Consider the following 18112-nt stretch of genomic DNA (forward strand, 5'->3'; position numbering starts at 1 on the left):
GCTTAAATTGTACCATTTAGGAACATTTAGTTCGTAATCTTTACTGTTGAGTAATGCATTCAATTTATCGTTACTTTAAGCCAGAGACCATGGCCCCAATAAGTAGGCACTTTCAAATACCAACTCTTGATTATCATATCGATCTGTGTACAAATGAGCTACATTTACAAAAGTTCATGCATATGTATAATCTCTAACAATTAAGGCTAAAGACTGAAAAGAAGTTTGGCTTTTTGCTTACACTTCTAAAATAAATAATAATAATAAAATATTTTATTTCGAAATTATTAAAATAGCTGTAATATTGTATCAATAAAATGGCAGTATGGTATGTTTGTTTTACTTTTTATTTGATTCTACTCAGGAGAAAGACAAAAAAATATATATAAATAATTGGTAAATAATACCTCAGCAAAATATAAACATTAGCATTATAATAAAACAGAAAAGCATTAAATTGCTTCCTTTTTGTGGACTTCATAACTACTATTCCGCTTTTAAACTGACCAATTGCAATTAAAACTCGATTTTTAAACATAAACTTATTAAAAGAAGATTTAAGCCTGAAAGTCCTTTTTAAACAAACTAAATCGTTTATTGCATTGAAAGATAACATAAAATGATCGCTAAATAACAATAACTAAAATGCCTGCAATTTAAAAGAGCTTAGTAGCATATAGCCATTTGAAAGGAATTTTAATCCGGTCAAATGTGCAGTGAAGTGGCCAAATTGCATCCATTGCGATCCAGAGTGAACCTTGGACACGTATAAATCGCATGCGTGGCATGGGCCGTTTGCCATTCAGGTTTGCACTGCCCGTTTTGGGTCGTTGTCTCCCGGCCTTTGGTGCGTGATGGATGATTGATGTGCTGCCTGGGCAAGGCAATCCGATGTGAATCGAAACTGCAACTAAACTACACATGGCGTGATCGGGGAGCCACACAGATCACAGCTCGCAGCTCGCAACTCTCAGAACAGAACGGGGCAGAAACGGGCTACACCAAGTGGCAGAGTGGCCTGCACAGAAGCCAAATTGCATCAAAGCCCACGGATTGAGTGGCTCCCGGCGATGCAGGATTCGAATTGGAAGCTGAAAGATGAAAGCTGAAAGCTGAGAGTCGAGTTAAAAAGCAATTACCTGAAATGATTCCCCAATGGAATGAGATGGGATGAGATCAGTTGGGATGGGATGGGATCGGGTGGAAAGAGGAGCGAGTGCAGAAATCTGGATGCGAAACGATATGGTTCAGCAGAATCACCTGGCGATAATGAGATGTCTCACTAAGCTGATCAGAACTGCCTTTGTATTTATTTGTCTGTTCGAATGCAAAGTGCACAATGCACCGAACACTCGTGCATATATGTTTCTTCGATTTGTGAAAGGCGAATCATGAATGAAACGCTGCTGACGATGACGTTCGAGTGCCCTCATGCCAGAGATCCAGAGCAAACGCAAACAATCGAACAGGAATAATTTACTAAGTAAATAATATCTGGATACCGATCGCTGCACGGTAAGAAATTGCGTAAACCGGTGACCCATATTGCTCAGCAACCAAAGAAACCTTTCAGCACTGAGATATTTTTCATTCCATTGTTTTCTGGGATAATTTAAAGTAACAGAATTATCTTCTTACAACATTTTTTTGTCTTAACTTGACAGTAAGAGTTCTTAATTAAAGTCTGAAATTTTTAAAAATATTTTTTACGATTTTTTTTTACTAGTTTACTCAAGATCTATAGCAATATTTAAAGAGTTGAATCAATGGTCTCTATGGAATAGTGTTATATATGGTATATACATATTTCGTAACCATTTGATCCCAATTTTGGCCAGTGTAATCCCCGCGAGTAGCGTGCGCCCTCGCCCCATCAAGTGGCACTTCAACAATCAAGCATTCACACAAGCAGATGGTCCGCAGCCGTTGGCGACCACCTAAATGAAATTTCATTTAGTTTTTTTTCGCCCGTCATCGCCGCCGCAATCGCAACCCGCTCCTCGAGATCTCCCCATCCATCGCAGTCCATCCAATCCATCCGTCCAGCGCAGAGTTCCAGCCCCAATCCCAATCCCAATTCCAATCCCAATACGGTCTCCTATTTGCTTATGCACACATTATCAACGTACGCCCGCCTTATGGAGTGTTTGTTTACCTAATTCGATTACCGATCGCGTCCGTTCGCGCCATAGTCCACCGGCCACTTGACCATTTGGGTGGCACGGATCCGTACTCATGGGGTCCGCTCTTCGGCCAGACGTCGTGCGTAATCGCCCCACGGCAGCTGATGCAGTGCAGCGGAATTGGGAGATGGAGATGGAGATTATGTTGCTGCTGGAGCCGGGGGCCTTAATTGAAGAACCTGCCACGGGGGTACATACATACATACTTTCATCGCTTTGCAGTCGCGGAGGTAAATTAAGTCTTAATATCCTAAGTCGAGTGTCTAAAGATTAGGAAAATAAACACTCAAGGACTTTATCGATTCGTAAAGAAAAATCAAAAGTAAACTGCAATTACATTTCAATAATAAACAACCCTATATCAAAGAGTCTTCTTTAAATTACTGCTTGTCAATTTCTTAAAATTAATAAATAAATCTATTCAATCATGTTCTAATTGATAAAAGTAAAGTGTGCCTATTCTCATAAAATTTGTATAAACATTCAGGGAGTTATTTAAATAAGGTATATTTACGTATTTATACGTATACAGTTATTGAATGTTATTTTTTTTTTTAAATGCCTCGCCAGGAGCTGTTAAACATATATATTATATTATCTAGATGTTGCACATGGTATTTGAAACACTTTTTAAATAAATCTTGGACAAACATGTAAAATTTAGTAGTTATTCTTAGTAAAAAAAAAGGGTAATGTTGTTTTATTAATTACACTTTTTAAAATTTCGAATATATTTTTAAATTTAACAGTTTTCTAGAGATGGCAAGCTTTTTTAAATAAACTTCGTTAAATATCGATAAGAATTTACCTCATAATCCATACTTTTAAAATATAACCTTCGGTCACACCAATTCATAGAGCTGGTGCGTATCGATAGTCGGCACATTCAAAATAAATAAATTCCCAAACACCATTTAATTAAGGTCAATGGACTTGATTGTGGCGTTATTTTTAAAATCCGAAAATAAATAGCAATTGAATTCAAATTTGAATAGCTTAGCACTATCGCTCACTATCGAAATTTAGCCTCGATAGCAAGTATTCGATTACAGCTACTATCGTGGGGGGTGTACCCAGCTCTAAAAATTTGTCATTTCGGAACGAATATAGTTAACATTAAATTTACGAAGTAAACAGAAACCCCAGAGCCACGATGCGCACAGTGCTGTTGAGCAAACACGACGAGCTGTACCTGGAGAAATGCGCACAGGAGAACCAGTTCTCGTACGGGATAATCGTGGGCCATGTAAGTGCCATCCGCCACGTAGATTTTGTTTGGTTCCCCCGCTCAACTGAATCTCCACTTTCTCCTGGTTTCATCCGCTTCGGTTGAAATAGCAAGCGGATCTCACCAAGAGCGTGGTGGTCCACCTGGCCAGGAACAACGAGGAGGATGCGGATCTGGAGGACCTGTCGGAGGTCCGGCTCACCATCTCGGACATCAACTCACAGGCATTGGCCTCCCAGTGGCTGAGCGCCAGCAAAATGTGTCCCGGATCTTTTGACGTCATCGGTGGGTTTGCGTGCTGCCCCTGCAGTTTTATCTGCCCTACCCAGAAATAATCATAGTCATAATGCTAAGGCATATTATTTATGGGGACCTTGTATTCCTCCCGTGGATTCGAAATTTAGCCAAACCCTTTTTTTTTGTATGTTTTGTATATGGGCTAACCCACCCAATTTGACTGTTTAATCTGTCAATTCGAAACTTTTGATCTTTCGTCATAGATAAATCTTTAAGCTATCAGTAATGGGTAGTGAAACCAGTAATGTAAACTTAGGTACTTAACTAAGATGAAAGTAAGCGAAGCTTTAGGACTTACCATCTAGAATTAATTATTAATGAATTATTTATCTTTGCAGGAATCTTTGTGTCTTCAGTAAGATCCGATGTAGTAAACGAACAGAGCGCCGAATTTAAGAATGCCAAAAAGCTGTTTTCAGATATTTACGAGTAAGTCACTAACTATATGAGTATGATATGAGTCTCCATTTGAAATGACCTCTTTTCTTACTTTTCCAGTTTGCTCCTGAAAAGCAACAGCTCGTTTGGCGTCTACACCACCGACATTGCACAGACTGATTTCGTATTCCTCTCGTATTCGCTGGCCGACAAGAAAGTGCTCTGCAAGAACTACAGCTATGGCAAGTGAGTATCGGAAACGTAATCCCTGATCACAGATACGGGTCTCAATGTGTATTCTTTCTTTCACCAAACGAATCGCTTACAATTTATAACTAGACATTGCAAAAAAACGTATTTTACGGCAAACATAAAATGCATCATATGGTAACTAAAAAGTTGAGAACTATGTACTTTCATAACTTATGTTCTATGTTCAATAATCACTTTCTTTGCTATCCTTGTCCTTGTGTTTCTTATTTCTTGGAATGCATTTTATGTGTTAGTTAACCATTAGGATTGTTCATGTTTATATGGTAGTTTGATTACATTCAGACTTTTCCTAGCCTAAATATAATATGAGTATTTCTTTTGATAGCGGCGGCACTTTCACCAATATGGAGTTCCGGTTTGTGGACAAACCCTTCGAGTGGATTCAGCTGGAGTGCAGCTACGATTTCGATGATGTGCTGCCCATACTGGACTCCTCGCGTCGCGTCAACATCGAAGACCAGTTCCAGAGTATGATAGTGTCGGTGCGCAAGAACCTGCTCGCCAGTGAAGTATTCCTCCAAAACGAAGTTGTCGAGGACACCATCGATCTGCAGGCCTATATCAAAAAGAAAAAGACGAAAGTGGACAAGCTGCAACCGACATCGACAACAGGTGGCACGGCCACTGCCTCGAGCAACACCACTGACTCCCTGCCGCGGCTTGCGTCCGAAGGAATCATCGGAGGCACTGAAACCATCCGGGCGAGCATCGTGCTCCCCATGAAATGCCAGCTGAGCAAACCGACGGACATCAAGGTGCGCGAATTTAGTGGCACGCTGCACATGAGCGGCATTATTACCTCAAAGGTATTCTGCAATCCTCGAAACAGTATAGCAGATGTTAAGCGTTTCCTACGCGACGATGTGCTCCGTTCGCTGATAACGCGTATACAAGTGTACTGCGATGGACTCACCGATCCATATGTGACCAATGAAGCTCTGTACATTAGTGAGCCGCCGAGACGTGTGTTCTTCAGCCTGCCTTCAGAGGGTCCCAGTGCGTCGGTCGGAGCAGTAGTTCAGTTTTCCGAGTACTTATTCCGTGGCGAGGCACCAACTGTTGTGGTGGCCCAGGCTAAACAGATTCTGGACGTGGATCTAGATCCAGAGACCATATCCGTGGAGGCAGAGGGACTCCCGGATGATACGCACTTCAACAATTGCAAGATGGACGCTGATTGCATAGACGATTCTGGGATTATGACCAGTTCGATGCCAAAGCCGGAACTTTCGCGCAGCCTTTACATGGTGGGAATCGCAGTGGCCCTGCTGGTCCTCCTGTCCTCCGTGGCACTTCACTTTGTCCTAGCCGAGCGGTAGGCAGCTGGGATGCTGGGATGACCGAACCAATAAACCAATTTATATGAAATGTTTTTATACAGATACATTAATTGCATGTGTGCCCACGCACTCACCTCTCTATTGTGATCGTTTGTTTTTATAATTCATTGTGTACTCGTAGTAGTAAAAAAAAAAAGAATGTGTATAGGGATCACGTTAAATAGTTTTATTGTGGAAGCAAAACTGTGCAGCATTTAACACCAATATAATAAACTAATAAGTAATATACATATCTGCGATTCTTTGGTACGCCTATAGGGGAATTTCTCCTTATCTATTTCCATTTAAGAGGATCTAAGTGTTAATTGTAGTGTATTTTAGTGGTCAAGCTACAGCAATTTAACTTTTTACAGTTCATATGGCTTTTTATTTATAATTTATTAATTATTTTACAACCTTAAATCTCAGATTCCTGTTTTAACTTATGCCTACCGTAATTATATTAACCTTAAAGAAGAAATTAATAATTTCATTAGTAATTGTTTAGCATAAAACATTAAGAGTTCAGTTATGTACATTAGGCAAGTTAGAATTGTAACTATATTAAGTGGTAAGTAATAGTACTTTCAATTAGTACGTGCCTTTAGACTTTAATTACACAATTATTTGGTTGTCTAAATTAGAATCGAATTTGTTCCTTTGCAACTTCTAGTTCAAAATGAGCACATAATAATTGTGTTGTGGTGATCATGCGAAGATTTCTCGCACGATTCGAACACTTAAAGTGTAAATTAGTTTTTCACAGCCTCTGCAACTTAGCGGACCCAAGTCCATGTCTACGAAGTAACCACCGAGATGCCACAGATGCTAGTGCATCTTGCAGTTGCCATCGCAGTTGACAACCGACCACACCCAGTCCACGTAGTTGGGCACCTTGGCATAGATGCCAAACTTATTGCGCTGGGCGCATCCATCGCCGAACGAGGTGATGCCAAATATGGTCCACGGATGGTTGGGCTTCGTGGTGTCCCGACACAGGAGTGGACCTCCTGAATCCCCAGCACACGTGTCTATGTGACCCTTCTGATGCCCGGCACAAAACATGTTCTAAAATATATAACCATAAGTTATTCCATAACTTAATCTTTAGCCACAAGTTAGTACCTTGGTGATTGTGTAATCGTAGTAAACCTTGCGGCAATTCTGCATCGGTATGATGGGCACGGTGGCCTTGTGGAGCACACTGGTGCCCGTGGCATCCCGATTGCGACGCTTGCCCCAGCCAATTATAGTGCAATCCACGTTTTTGGGCAGCGCCTGGAAGGGCTGCGGCAAACAGGAGTAACCAATCCAAGTGGTGGCATTGACCGCCTTGGGTAACCTGTAAAATAAGGTCACTTTTAATGGGATATTTAACTAAGATGTAGTTACAAACCCACCTTAACAATGCCACATCGCTATCCACGGTGCGCTTATCAAAGTTGGGATGTGTATAGCTCTTCATCACTCTCAGCTGAATCTCCGTGCCATCCTCGTAGTTGAGATTGTGTTCCCCTAAAGAAGTACAAATGATATAGCTTTCGAAATCCAATAGCCCATGGCATGGTAACCCACCTATTCGAACAAACAGCACCTTGCGCACACAATGAGCGGCGGTCAGCACCCAGCGAGGAGCGATTAGTGTGCCCCCGCAGAAGGCTTCCTTGAAGCGATTCAGGATAGCCACCTGCCATGGCCACTCGCCCTTGCGCGCCGCCCGTCCTCCGATGATCTTCAGCATATTGGACATGCTCCTCCGTCCAGTTCCACTGCGAACAATGCCGCAGCTTAGCTTTAGAGGAGTGTACTCCGGTCCGCGGTAACCCTTTCCCGTCATTATGTAGTTGAGGTCATTCATGGACACTTCCGGCTGCTCCGATTGCATCCTTCGCATCGCATTGGCCGGTGATCCCGATCCCGGTCTTGTCTCAAAGGCTGGTGTCTTCTGGAACTGCGTCTGCAGCCACTGCTGGCAGAAGCTGCCCTCCGTGTAGCAGTAGGCGATCTCCCGGAGAACCTCACGGCCACACTGATCCATGATGCGGCATTTCCTGAAGATGTACAACATTTCTTTATTGGCCTTGTTGTGTAAAAAACGATTGTAAATTTTAATTGTTTAATGGGATTTTTAAAGGCATCTCTTTGATCTATATATCTTTTTGTTTTCAATGAAAATGTATCTATATATTCGAAATATCATCTGAATTCTGAAGAATTCAAAATAACTGACTGGGAATGGGTGAAGAAAATTAACATAAATATCCTGCTTACTTGTATCTCCTCGTCGTACATTTTGGCGAACATTTGGTCCATCTACTCCACTTGGAGTAGACCTTGCGTCGCCTGAGAGCTATTCCATCCTTTGCTGGCTGCATCCAGGTGATATTACGAAATTCCCCCTCGGATTCCTGAGAATCCGCGTACATAGTGTCGGGTAAATCGAAGTCCTCGTACTGAAAAACATCACCCTCCACGCTGCTATCCTCACCCAAATGTCTGTGTCTCAGTGACTTCCGTTCGCCAAAGTCCACAAAGTCAGAGTCGTCATAGTCTTCCTCCTTGGGAGGTTTCCTGTGGGAGGGTCTTCTATGATTTTGCCTTCGCCTGTGGCGATGATGTTTGAGCACAAAAAAGTCACCCTGCTCATCGGAACTTATTAAATCCTCATCTGGTTCGGGTTCAAGTTCATCTTCCACATCCTCTTCGCTGAATATATCTTTGCCCGGATATTTTGGCAGGTGGCGCACCACTTCATCAGGATTTGTTGGAGGTGTCGGTGGTGGAGTTGGTGGATGAGTTGGCGGCGGATAAGTTGGTGGTTGGGTTGGAGGATGAGCGGCGGGGTAAGTGGGGGTATAAATAGGTGGATGTGTTGATGGATAAAGTGAAGCATAGTTTGGTGGCGGCTTGTATTCGGTGTAGCGATAATCCACAGTGGGACCACTTGACGCCGCAGCTGCCGCATTTATAATAATCGACGGAGGCGGAGGAGGTGGTGGTTGTGGTTGGGGTTGCGGAAGCGGTTGGATTCTCTCGCGGATGTGGCTATCATCCAGAATTAACGGTGGCTGCCACTTTATTGCAGGTGCAGGATGACAACTGTGTAGTATAAAAAGATACTCAAGATCTGAGGGTATTTCACACATAATTTGTTCTCAAGTATGAAAAGTAATAGGATACGCTGCTCAAATTAGAAATTTTTGGGTATAAACAAACTAAAAAATGTGGCCTAAAAAATATTCTTAATATTTTTGTGTGAACCAATGCTATAAATAGTCATACTCGTAATGCACATGTACTCTAGACTTGCTAGACTTTGTGCTAAATGGGTTTAAAAATAAGTCAATATGCTTATGAACTTTTAATTTGCACCAGACAAACTTGAAAGCACTTAAAGAAATGTAATCAAAATTCTAGAAAGCCTTAAATAAAACATGTTTTATATGATTCATACTTTTAGGTTATTAAGTATTATTATAGGTATAAAATAATGCAAAAAGAACTACTTTACTTTAATATATTAAGTATATAAAATTCGAACTTAATATTCAAACTTCTCTGGTTAAATCTCCACAATCTCCAACAACTTGCATAATGTTAAATTATAAACACTATTAGTATTTATTTTATTTTAAGGATACTCACTGGCTGCACTTGCTCTGCTCCACGTGCTTGGTGTGTCCGCACTTGCGCTTCACCTTGCAGAACCGCTCCCGCCGGCGGACGCACTCCTCGTCGCATGGTGACCACTGGGACCAGCGACTGAAGGGCTGGTGTTGATTGAGCGATCGCCGCCGCCCACTCCAGCGCTGTGGGTGTGGCATCCGGAGACGGTGCACCCGCCGCCCATCTATCCAATGCGATGATCCGTGGTGATAGTGCTGATGGTGTCGATGGCGATGGTGAGCCATCGCATCCCAAATTTCCCTCTTCGCTTCCTGCACATAGCCACTCTGATGGATGGAAACAATAGGAATTTGTGTGTGTGTAATAAAGATTGGGTTTTGGATTTCCCACTTTACTGCGGGGTCGAGTGTGAAATGCGATCTGCGCCCTACGACTTCTTTTGCTGGCCTCAAGGAGCCCACATTCGCTGCCCAGCTTCCCTGTTCTCCTGCCTCCTCATCCTCTTTCACATCCACATCCAACCACTATAAATCAGACATGTCGCCGCTTTTTATTTGAAGTGTCATTGCTCTCGACAGTCTCGTGTCTGCCAGCGCAGTGTGATCCCCGAGGAAAGTGTATGTATGGTGCGATATACCATGGTACACCACAGTCCCAGCTCCAGTTCCAAATGGGACGCCAGGCGGCGACGCGACGCCGCTCTATAAATAACACACGCTTTTCGCCGACCGATCCGGCGGATCCCTGCATCCGTCCCAGTCGAAAATAGGCTTCGACGTCTGTCGAGGACCGACATAACCGATTGCCATAACCTCTTCACCAACGCCCTGCAGTCGCCACATCCCCGGGGAACGGGACACATTCTGGTGCCTCATTGTGCTGCTGAGTACTGATCGTGTAAATGGGCCAAGTTTTACAACAGATAAGTATATTCACTTGAAGGCGATCATGATCCATTTTGAGTCACAATCAAGTTGTGAATAATATTCATAACTATACTTCTGATTTGAATGAGCTAAGACATGAACGAGTATAATAAAGTTGATGTTTTCAAGTAAAAATAATAATCTGTAATTTTTCACTCTATAAAAATTGTTACTTTTATTCGAAATTAAGCTAGTTTGAGTATGTTAGACATAATTTAATGGCGTCAGTTTTAAGATTGTCTGACCTCAAAGGGAGATTCGAAATTAATGAAGGCTTCAAAAAGTTTTATTAGTTCTATGACTGGTTCTAAAAATTCTCGGGAAAATAAGCATAACCGGTACACTCAAATGACAATATCCAGCAACAAAAGTAGTTCATTTATTCCAACCAGCTAACAAATTCTTTCACCTAATCATCTGCCTTTTTTTTTGCAAAAACAGGAAGCCATTATCGTTCCAGCGAGCAGAAGCGGGGTAATCAAGAGATTTTAGTCAATGAATTGAATAGCTAAATTATTTTAATGACCATGTTTACAGCTGAAATTAGTCGAATCAAATAAACCAGCACACACTATGTTCGCATAATGAGGTGCCAATAAATCAGACTCACTCGAAAAACGACGTAGGTCAGGGTCAAATTGGAAAACTCGAAAACTCAGAAATGGAAAACGCAAACATTCCCATCAAATCATGCGGAAATGCGAACCGCTCTGTGCACACCTCAAGCTCAAGGAGAATCAACTATATGTATATATCGTTCCGCAACCGATTCCGCCGATATAACAATATACAAAATAATTCAAAAAAAAAATAAAAAAATCGAGAGTGCGACTAATTTGGCTGCGGTAATTGACCTTGCATTCGTGAATAAATAGTTCGCAGTTCCCAAACGAATTGCTTCGGGTTGACGTAATTTACGATACTGGATTTTGATTCGAATTTCGACAAGTGGGTGGTTTGATCGACTTATACACACTCACCTGAGTTTCGATTAGCAGCTGAACCACCGTGAGGAATTCCAAAACCCAGCACACCACTTTCATGCTCAATTGCTTCTGGTCTCGTTGTCTCGAAAATCGAAAATCGATCGGTAGTTTTCAATACCGTCGTAACGAATCCGTGAATCCAAGAACCTTGACAAATGCACTGCGAATAGAAATGAAATGTGGGTAAGTGGATTGTTTCGATTGATGTGTGTATGTTATTTGGGTGTTCGTTCCAGAAGCTCAACGAATTTAAAGCCGTTTTGAACTTAACCTTGAACTCTTTGAAATACAATTGAATAGTAAGTATTATGCCCTCTCATAATCTATAAAATTAATTTGAATTTTAGACTAATAACTTGCTGATATAAAAGTTCTATATTCATTCATTTGTGATTCATTCATATTCATTCATTTGAATAATGAAGTTGTAGTGACTAATTCAGATCAAATTGATTAAGTTAATCATCCTTCAGAAGCTTTTAAATTACTTCTAAGTTAGAGATTTCTAGTTCAATCTTTTTCATTCTATTAGCATATGTAAATAGGTATTCTTTGGTATAGGAAAAATCTTAAATAGCTATGGTTTTATACAATATACATATCCTCATTTCCCTGGAATGCTCTCATTGGAAAGTTATCTCCCTACAATTATGCTGACCCCATGGGATTACTCAACATAGCAGCCATCAAAATTCCTCTTCACTGTGGGATAGCCCAATTAAATTATATAATACTATACTACAGCATAGGCGTACTTGAACCTGTACTTGTTTTATGCTTTTAAGTGCCTAATTTACCCAGACTAAGCGACTCATTTGCGTCAAAGTAGACTCATCCAAAAACATAAAGAGTGCCCCCCACGCACTGCACAATTAAACGATGCCAATGCCGCTGTTGGATCAAGTGAATATATATTGTGAATCTGGTGAATCTGTTCGTTTAACCGACTCCCTATCTCACCATTCGCCTTTTGGCCAGAAACTACAAAGCAAATATTTGAACTTGTCTGGGACCTTAGCACAAAGTGATCAAAAGAGTGGGTAAAATTATAAAAAAAAAAAATCGAGAAAAAAGTGAAATTAATTAGCTACATACCCCGTACATGTAATTACAAACAGAGAACGAAGGAAAAAATTGAAAACATATATAGCTGTGCGCCGAGTGCTTTTGATGCTATGCTCCTCTGCATAAGTGGGTTTTTCAATATGAAAGGTCTGGTCTAATACTTTTCATTTTCCAACTGCAACGCGGAATTTTAAGTAGACCCAGAAGAAACCGAACAAGTACATCGTACTTCGAACTTGCGTCAACACTGGATCTTGGCCACATCCGCAAAACTGAGATATTTAGATACTCGGATGCTCAGATACTCAGATAGTCAGATACTCAGATACTTGGATAGTCAGATAGTTGGATAATCAGATACTCGGATGCTCAGATACTCAGCTACTCAGATACTCAGATACTTGGATGCCCAAGTATCGCCCCAACTACTGGCGATCATATAAGGTCAGATGCACTGGGGCAACCTACCAGTTGAATGCATCGCACGATCCTCTCTCCCACATTCGGCATTCTGGTTATTCCAAATGACCAAATTCGATACTGCCATCCCGACCAAGTTTGCTGCAAATTGGCCATTTATATGCCGCGCTAAATTCCAATAAAAATCGGTGCAATAAAACAGCGAAATCCCAGACACTGAACCCAATTCTTCGGGTGTACGAATAACTCGATGTGATTTATTTACAATGTGAAATACATATGTACATCCAGCGCCCACTGAACAAACTGTGGATATATTGTACATACATATATTCAATTTTATAAGCATCCAATATTGAGTAACTCGCGATCCGTGAAGAATCTTTTCGCGGGATTTGATGGATACACAGATTCACAACAAACAAACCACTAGATACTATTTTAACACACCTGACGACACATGATTTATATATCGCGACGGACATTTCCCCACCAAATCTATGTGACGTCATCTGCGAGTAAACAAAATGATTTATAAACTATTTCGAAAAGCGATGTTTGGCGGGAGTTAAGTTCTTTGGGAGATCAAACCAGGAAATACTTTAGTAGCATTTGTGTAACTTACTATCAGTTGCATTTGGTTTCAAACGAAGAAAGTGAAAGTAAGGTGGTTTCTATATACGATGTGTTATAAAAAATTAAAGTCTCTATAAAAAAAAAATAGAACCCCCTTAGTATACGCTCTAAATTTAGATAGTTTTTCTTATATTAATATAAATATCTAAAGAATTATTCGATTTCATATGTTTAGCCAGTTTAATTCTAAACATATTTATTTTAAACACTCTTCTTTGTTTTTAGCTTTTTTGCACTTTGCTTGCTTTTTAATTGATTTTGTCTGGCTGTTTATTTTTTGGTCCGTCAAAAGTTTCACATTTCCCCAAACTTTGCACGTTCTGGTCGTATCTCAAGGATACTTTAACGCCAAAACGCATATTAAAACGAAAGATATTATAAGCTTGTTAGTTTTTTGCTGATTTGGCTGAAATGCTCCGTTTTGAAAACCACTAAAATGTCCACCCCAGCGTTCAAACAAACAAATTATTTATGTACATTTGTGTGTACTTCGAGCGACGCTGCTTCTTAATTTAGATCGCGATGCGTTCGCATAGCAAACAGAGCAGCAACATCCTCCACCTCCACCATCTCCGTCTCCGTCTCCGTCAACGGATTCGTACCGCTTCCATACCGCTCCCGTGTACCGCTCTTGTTTCAATACGTTCGGTGTAAACAAACCGCAGTAGTTGGCCCGCCCCCCGCAACTGCCTTTCCATGATAAAGTGCGATTAAAAGGCAAATATGACGGGGTCGAGTACGCATCTCATAAATATCATAATATTTCCCAGATGCCGTTCACTGCCGTATCCAGTGACCAGTTTATCGAATTCCTACAGGTGAGTAAGCGGTGAGTATTATGATTTGTTTACCAGTTCCGCAAACAAGGTGAATCGCCCACAAATTCGATCACCTCCCACCACCCACCGCCCACTTTGCACCACCCACTGCCTACGCCCGCTCGGCATGCGGTCCAAATAGTTTTCACTTTTTTTATTCACTCTTAAATTGCTGTGGAGTCGACTACAACGATTTTTTATGAATGAAAATGTACTAATTTGGATCTGGCCAGCCGCTTATCGAGTCTAGAGTTTTCTGCACTGGCAAAAATAGAGTATACTTTATTTAAAAGCCACTTTACATATCTAGCTCTGTTAATTTGGCTTACATGTAAACGAATCAAAGTTGTACCATTGAAGTTGTTTACTTAATTAAAAACGTGTTAAAGTGAGCATTCCCTTGAAATCATATCTATCGTTGTTTTGATAACTATGCAAAGGTTGCTTTATCTAAAAAAAAATTATTACTTTAATAAATGGAAGGTCAGGTGGTTTATGCCAACAAGAGATAGAAAGTGAATATTTTTTAATTTATTTTCATTTTTGTTTTTTCACTTTGTTTAGATCTTTTTCGCAGTGCAGCTGGCTGATTTATTTTTTGTGGCTCTTTGGCCGGCTAGCCACAATGTCTGGTATGGCCAATCAAGTGTCGTTGTGTGTGTGCAACTGCGTGTGTGTGTGTGTGTCTATGTTGCATGACCGCGGGCCCGTTTAACCAAATGCAATTTTAATGACGTGACCAGCTACTAAAAAAAAAGCCCAATCGCTGCGAGCTGGCTGTCGCTGGCTTTTGTTTTTCCTATTTATCTGCCGCCGACTAAGTGGGCAGTTCGTGGGCAGCATGGGCCATTTGAGCATTTGAGCATTTGGGCATTTGGGCATTTGGTATTGTCCACAGATTTTGGCCAGCTTTATTTGTTAGTCAGCCTTTTGTAATCGGCGGGGCATTAAGTCTGCTGTGCGACATCGGCCACATGAGTTGTATTAGCGGAAGTGTTGGAAATAAATCATGCTTCGCATCCACGCACACAAAGCGGCGCACACACAAATGCACAATTTTCATCGACATCGATGGGGCATCGCAAAGACGCCGACGAACTGCCTCCGCCCAGCACCCCACAAGCCGGCGATCCCTAGGCACCCAGCATCCGAACATCCGGGCGAGCGAATCCACATCCACGCATCCATGGATCCCCTGCCCGCCGCACCGCACCACCAGAACACCCAATTTTCCACAGATGAATTAAATGCATTTTAAACACACATGCAACAACAGATGGGGTCAAATTAATAGCAGTGTACGCCGCATATGTATCTTCAAGATTGATAAACAAACGCACTGTGTACTTTTTCGTAGATCAATCATTCGATTCATGATGTAACTGTCTTATAATTACAAAACTCTTTCTATATTCCAGTGAATACAAAACTATCTAATACATTTTAAATGCATCTTGGCTGTATTTTAAATATAACTCCAAAGTTTGTAGACAAGCTTCAAAATTATTTTAAACATTTGTTTTAGATATTCGCACCTCTGTTTTTTTTTTCAAGTTCCATAAACATTTCCGTTCCAAATTCTCATTAACATAATTTATTTTCAAGACAACCGAATGTTTCAACCACAAAAATGTCTTTTTGGTAACTAAATGTCGCAAAGATATAAATTTTGACCAAAAAACATAATTAATTAGGGGATTTTTCTATAGGCGCTACGAAACAGAAGTATTTTTTTTTTTTTTTTTGAGAATCTTGCATGATTCATGGGAAATATGCAACATAAAATCGTTCACACTATATTTTAGTTTTTGTGCGTTTTTTTAATTGCTATTATTTTGACTGCATGTGTAGAATAGCATGCGTGCAGATCCAAATACATCTGCGTTCTCATGGGTATTTGTGGCTATGCGAACGCGGATTGTTTTCATGAATGAAACATTTTTTATTCCATTTATCACTTGGCACCATGTCTCCTTCAGCTGCACTTCGATTAGCGACTTGGCAGCATTTTTGTTTCGGTTTAAGAACTATAAACCGACGCACTTTGCATATAAACACGGCTAACTGGCCCATACATTATTTGGCTTTTATGACTCGAATATTGAACTGTCAACCGTTTAGCGTTAATTTTACCCAACGATTACCTAGTTGACACCACTGGATCGCTCGAGTTTCCTTCTTTTTTTTTCGAAAATGTTTCAAAATCCGTTTTGCGCACACATATTGAAGCAGTTTTTATTTTTACATTGGAGAACCACGTCGGATGTCGGATGTCGCCTCGCAAACTCCGCGTAAACAACCCGATCCCGTCCAGGCCCAATCGTTCCGTATCCCGTATTCCGTTCCGTTTCGTTCAGATCCAATCCGATCCGATCCGATCCAACCGACGTCTTCTCGAGAACTGAGACTGAGCGAAGCAAAACGCCAACGCTCCGCGGCGAGCTGAAAAACGTCGCGTTTGCCGTTGACTTTTCCACACACATGTTGGCCGTGCACAGTGGTCTGGAACCGAGTGAAAAATGTGCGGATCGCTTTGAAAATCCCAGGGGGACGCACAAATGCTTCCACGATTTCTGCGAATTGCGAATGCAGGCAAAGGTGCTAGTACACCGAGAAAAACTCAAACGAAGTCTGTTCTACTCTAGTACAGAAAAAATATTTTTTAATTTTACATTAATCATTGATCTTCAAAATGCTAAAAATAATGTTTTAGTTTAGTTACTCGACTATCTGCTTGGATGAACTTGTTAATCCCGATCAAGGATCAAAAACAGCTTCTTTTACGTCTTTCGTTGGAATCGATTTCTCGTGCAAAAGATAAAACATAACTGATAAAAATTCAGTATGGAAATAAGTAAACATGTTCATGTAATTTGAAAATAATTACAATTTAAACAAAGCAAAAAAATAAAAGTATTTAGATATGAACATATGTATAATTACATTGTTAACTGGCGAAATTGCTAAATCGATTAGTATTTTGATAATGTCATCAAATACAATTAACATAAATAACAATAAGTTTTTAGTACCATGTTGTCAAAGCTAGTTACAAGTATTCTCTGCGTCGCAGTTGGCATTCTCGTCATTGATTTAAATGTAAAAACAAAAGAGTTGTTAAGTAGTATAAAATAGTTACATAATGTAACCTTCACAGGATGCCGTCGTCTTCAAGTTTACGAACTTCGCCTGTCTAAGTCGCAATCAATCCTGGTTTGTGTTCCACAATTGTCGTCTGAAGGCGGTCAGTCGTGAGAAGGTCTTACTCAACTTTAATGGAACGGTTCTACATCCGGCCAATAACATAATAGTTCACGTCAAGCTGTTTAAAAAGGCCAACGGTTTTAAGCCTTGGTTATTAGACGTAAAACTCGATGCTTGTCGCTTTGTGCGGACCAACTTCCATCCGTTTGTACGCATTATATTCGATCTCTTCAAAGATTTCTCCACCATAAACCACACGTGCCCATATGTGGTAAGTATTTTAAAATTAATAACTCAACATTTAATTTGGTATCACAACATTGCATTACCACAGGGCCTGCAAGTCGTAAAGGATTTCTATCTCAGGCCCGAGAAATTGAAGCTGCCATTTCCATCTGGAGACTATTTGCTATCTTTAATATGGATATTCGACAAAAGGCCACAGTTCGATACGAATGTTTCTTTTGTTTATGCAGAGGATCTCATAAACGCATAATCATCGAAACTAGAGATCGACTAACAGATACCCATTACTGAGCTTGTGAAATTTGAAATGAATAAAATCAAAATATTTGCGGGCCCGGTTAATTTGAGAAACTTTTTTTGAAATATTTTCGATGGACAATTATTGAAACTAATCCCTTTAAAAAAAAAATACCCTTCCATGCTGATTATTTGCAAAAAAACCAAATAAGGCACAATTATTTTCACTGCACAGCTATTGTACTTCCAATGGCAGTAAACCGAATGTT

General features: G+C 40.5%; 4 protein-coding genes across 8 annotated transcripts; 2 read left to right on the plus strand and 2 right to left on the minus strand.

Moving 5' to 3' along the window:
• Positions 1-571: 571 nt before the first annotated feature.
• Positions 572-1284, minus strand: CG32102 (uncharacterized protein). Its single transcript, NM_168500.2, has 2 exons — positions 1261-1284; positions 572-1091 (listed from the first exon to the last, which is right to left on the minus strand). The coding sequence occupies exon 2, from the start codon at positions 921-923 to the stop codon at positions 657-659; it is 267 nt and encodes an 88-aa protein (NP_729804.1). The 5' UTR covers positions 924-1091; positions 1261-1284; the 3' UTR covers positions 572-656.
• A 1943-nt stretch (positions 1285-3227) lies between these two features.
• On the plus strand, positions 3228-5928 carry CG10616 (uncharacterized protein). 3 transcript variants are annotated; one of them, NM_001259805.2, is made up of 6 exons: positions 3228-3429; positions 3522-3696; positions 4047-4137; positions 4207-4332; positions 4426-4473; positions 4685-5779. In NM_001259805.2, the coding sequence occupies exons 1-6, from the start codon at positions 3337-3339 to the stop codon at positions 5676-5678; spliced, it is 1527 nt and encodes a 508-aa protein (NP_001246734.1). In that variant the 5' UTR covers positions 3228-3336; the 3' UTR covers positions 5679-5779. The 3 variants fall into 3 exon arrangements, with proteins under 3 accessions (NP_001246734.1, NP_001287048.1, NP_648576.1); NM_001300119.1 differs by lacking the exon at positions 4426-4473 and having other exon boundaries at positions 4685-5928; NM_140319.3 differs by lacking the exon at positions 4426-4473.
• On the minus strand, positions 5918-16535 carry CG10663 (uncharacterized protein). 2 transcript variants are annotated; one of them, NM_001104123.2, is made up of 8 exons: positions 16301-16535; positions 11212-11377; positions 9324-9631; positions 7950-8777; positions 7254-7729; positions 7079-7193; positions 6804-7020; positions 5918-6746 (listed from the first exon to the last, which is right to left on the minus strand). In NM_001104123.2, exons 2-8 carry the CDS (start codon positions 11272-11274, stop codon positions 6507-6509), a joined length of 2247 nt encoding a protein of 748 aa, NP_001097593.2. In that variant the 5' UTR covers positions 11275-11377; positions 16301-16535; the 3' UTR covers positions 5918-6506. The 2 variants fall into 2 exon arrangements, with proteins under 2 accessions (NP_001097593.2, NP_001097592.1); NM_001104122.3 differs by having other exon boundaries at positions 6195-6746.
• On the plus strand, positions 14109-17946 carry CG33725 (uncharacterized protein; the record flags this gene model as incomplete). 2 transcript variants are annotated; one of them, NM_001300120.1, is made up of 3 exons in its annotated part: positions 14109-14156; positions 17314-17631; positions 17695-17946. In NM_001300120.1, the coding sequence occupies 3 exons, from the start codon at positions 14109-14111 to the stop codon at positions 17854-17856; spliced, it is 528 nt and encodes a 175-aa protein (NP_001287049.1). In that variant the 3' UTR covers positions 17857-17946. The 2 variants fall into 2 exon arrangements, with proteins under 2 accessions (NP_001287049.1, NP_001027125.1); NM_001031954.2 differs by lacking the exon at positions 14109-14156 and adding an exon at positions 17190-17255.
• Between the last annotated feature and the right edge of the window lie 166 nt (positions 17947-18112).

The sequence above is a fragment of the Drosophila melanogaster genome, chromosome 3L, assembly GCF_000001215.4.
Source record: "Drosophila melanogaster chromosome 3L".
Taxonomy (NCBI): domain Eukaryota; kingdom Metazoa; phylum Arthropoda; class Insecta; order Diptera; family Drosophilidae; genus Drosophila; species Drosophila melanogaster.

What these genes read in the sequence shown, in the direction of transcription:
- CG32102 (NM_168500.2), bottom strand. Translation starts at nt 923, where the DNA reads ATGTGTAGTTTAGTTGCAGTTTCGATTCACATCGGATTGCCTTGCCCA.
- CG10616 (NM_001259805.2), top strand. Translation starts at nt 3,337, where the DNA reads ATGCGCACAGTGCTGTTGAGCAAACACGACGAGCTGTACCTGGAGAAA. An exon ending in CGGATCTTTTGACGTCATCG is followed by an intron (nt 3,697 to 4,046) that starts GTGGGTTTGCGT and finishes TTATCTTTGCAG; the next exon opens with GAATCTTTGTGTCTTCAGTA. An exon ending in CTGTTTTCAGATATTTACGA is followed by an intron (nt 4,138 to 4,206) that starts GTAAGTCACTAA and finishes TTACTTTTCCAG; the next exon opens with TTTGCTCCTGAAAAGCAACA.
- CG10663 (NM_001104123.2), bottom strand. Translation starts at nt 11,274, where the DNA reads ATGAAAGTGGTGTGCTGGGTTTTGGAATTCCTCACGGTGGTTCAGCTG. An exon ending in GAGCAGAGCAAGTGCAGCCA is followed by an intron (nt 8,778 to 9,323) that starts GTGAGTATCCTT and finishes TATACTACACAG; the next exon opens with TTGTCATCCTGCACCTGCAA. An exon ending in GGTGCTGTTTGTTCGAATAG is followed by an intron (nt 7,194 to 7,253) that starts GTGGGTTACCAT and finishes GTACTTCTTTAG; the next exon opens with GGGAACACAATCTCAACTAC.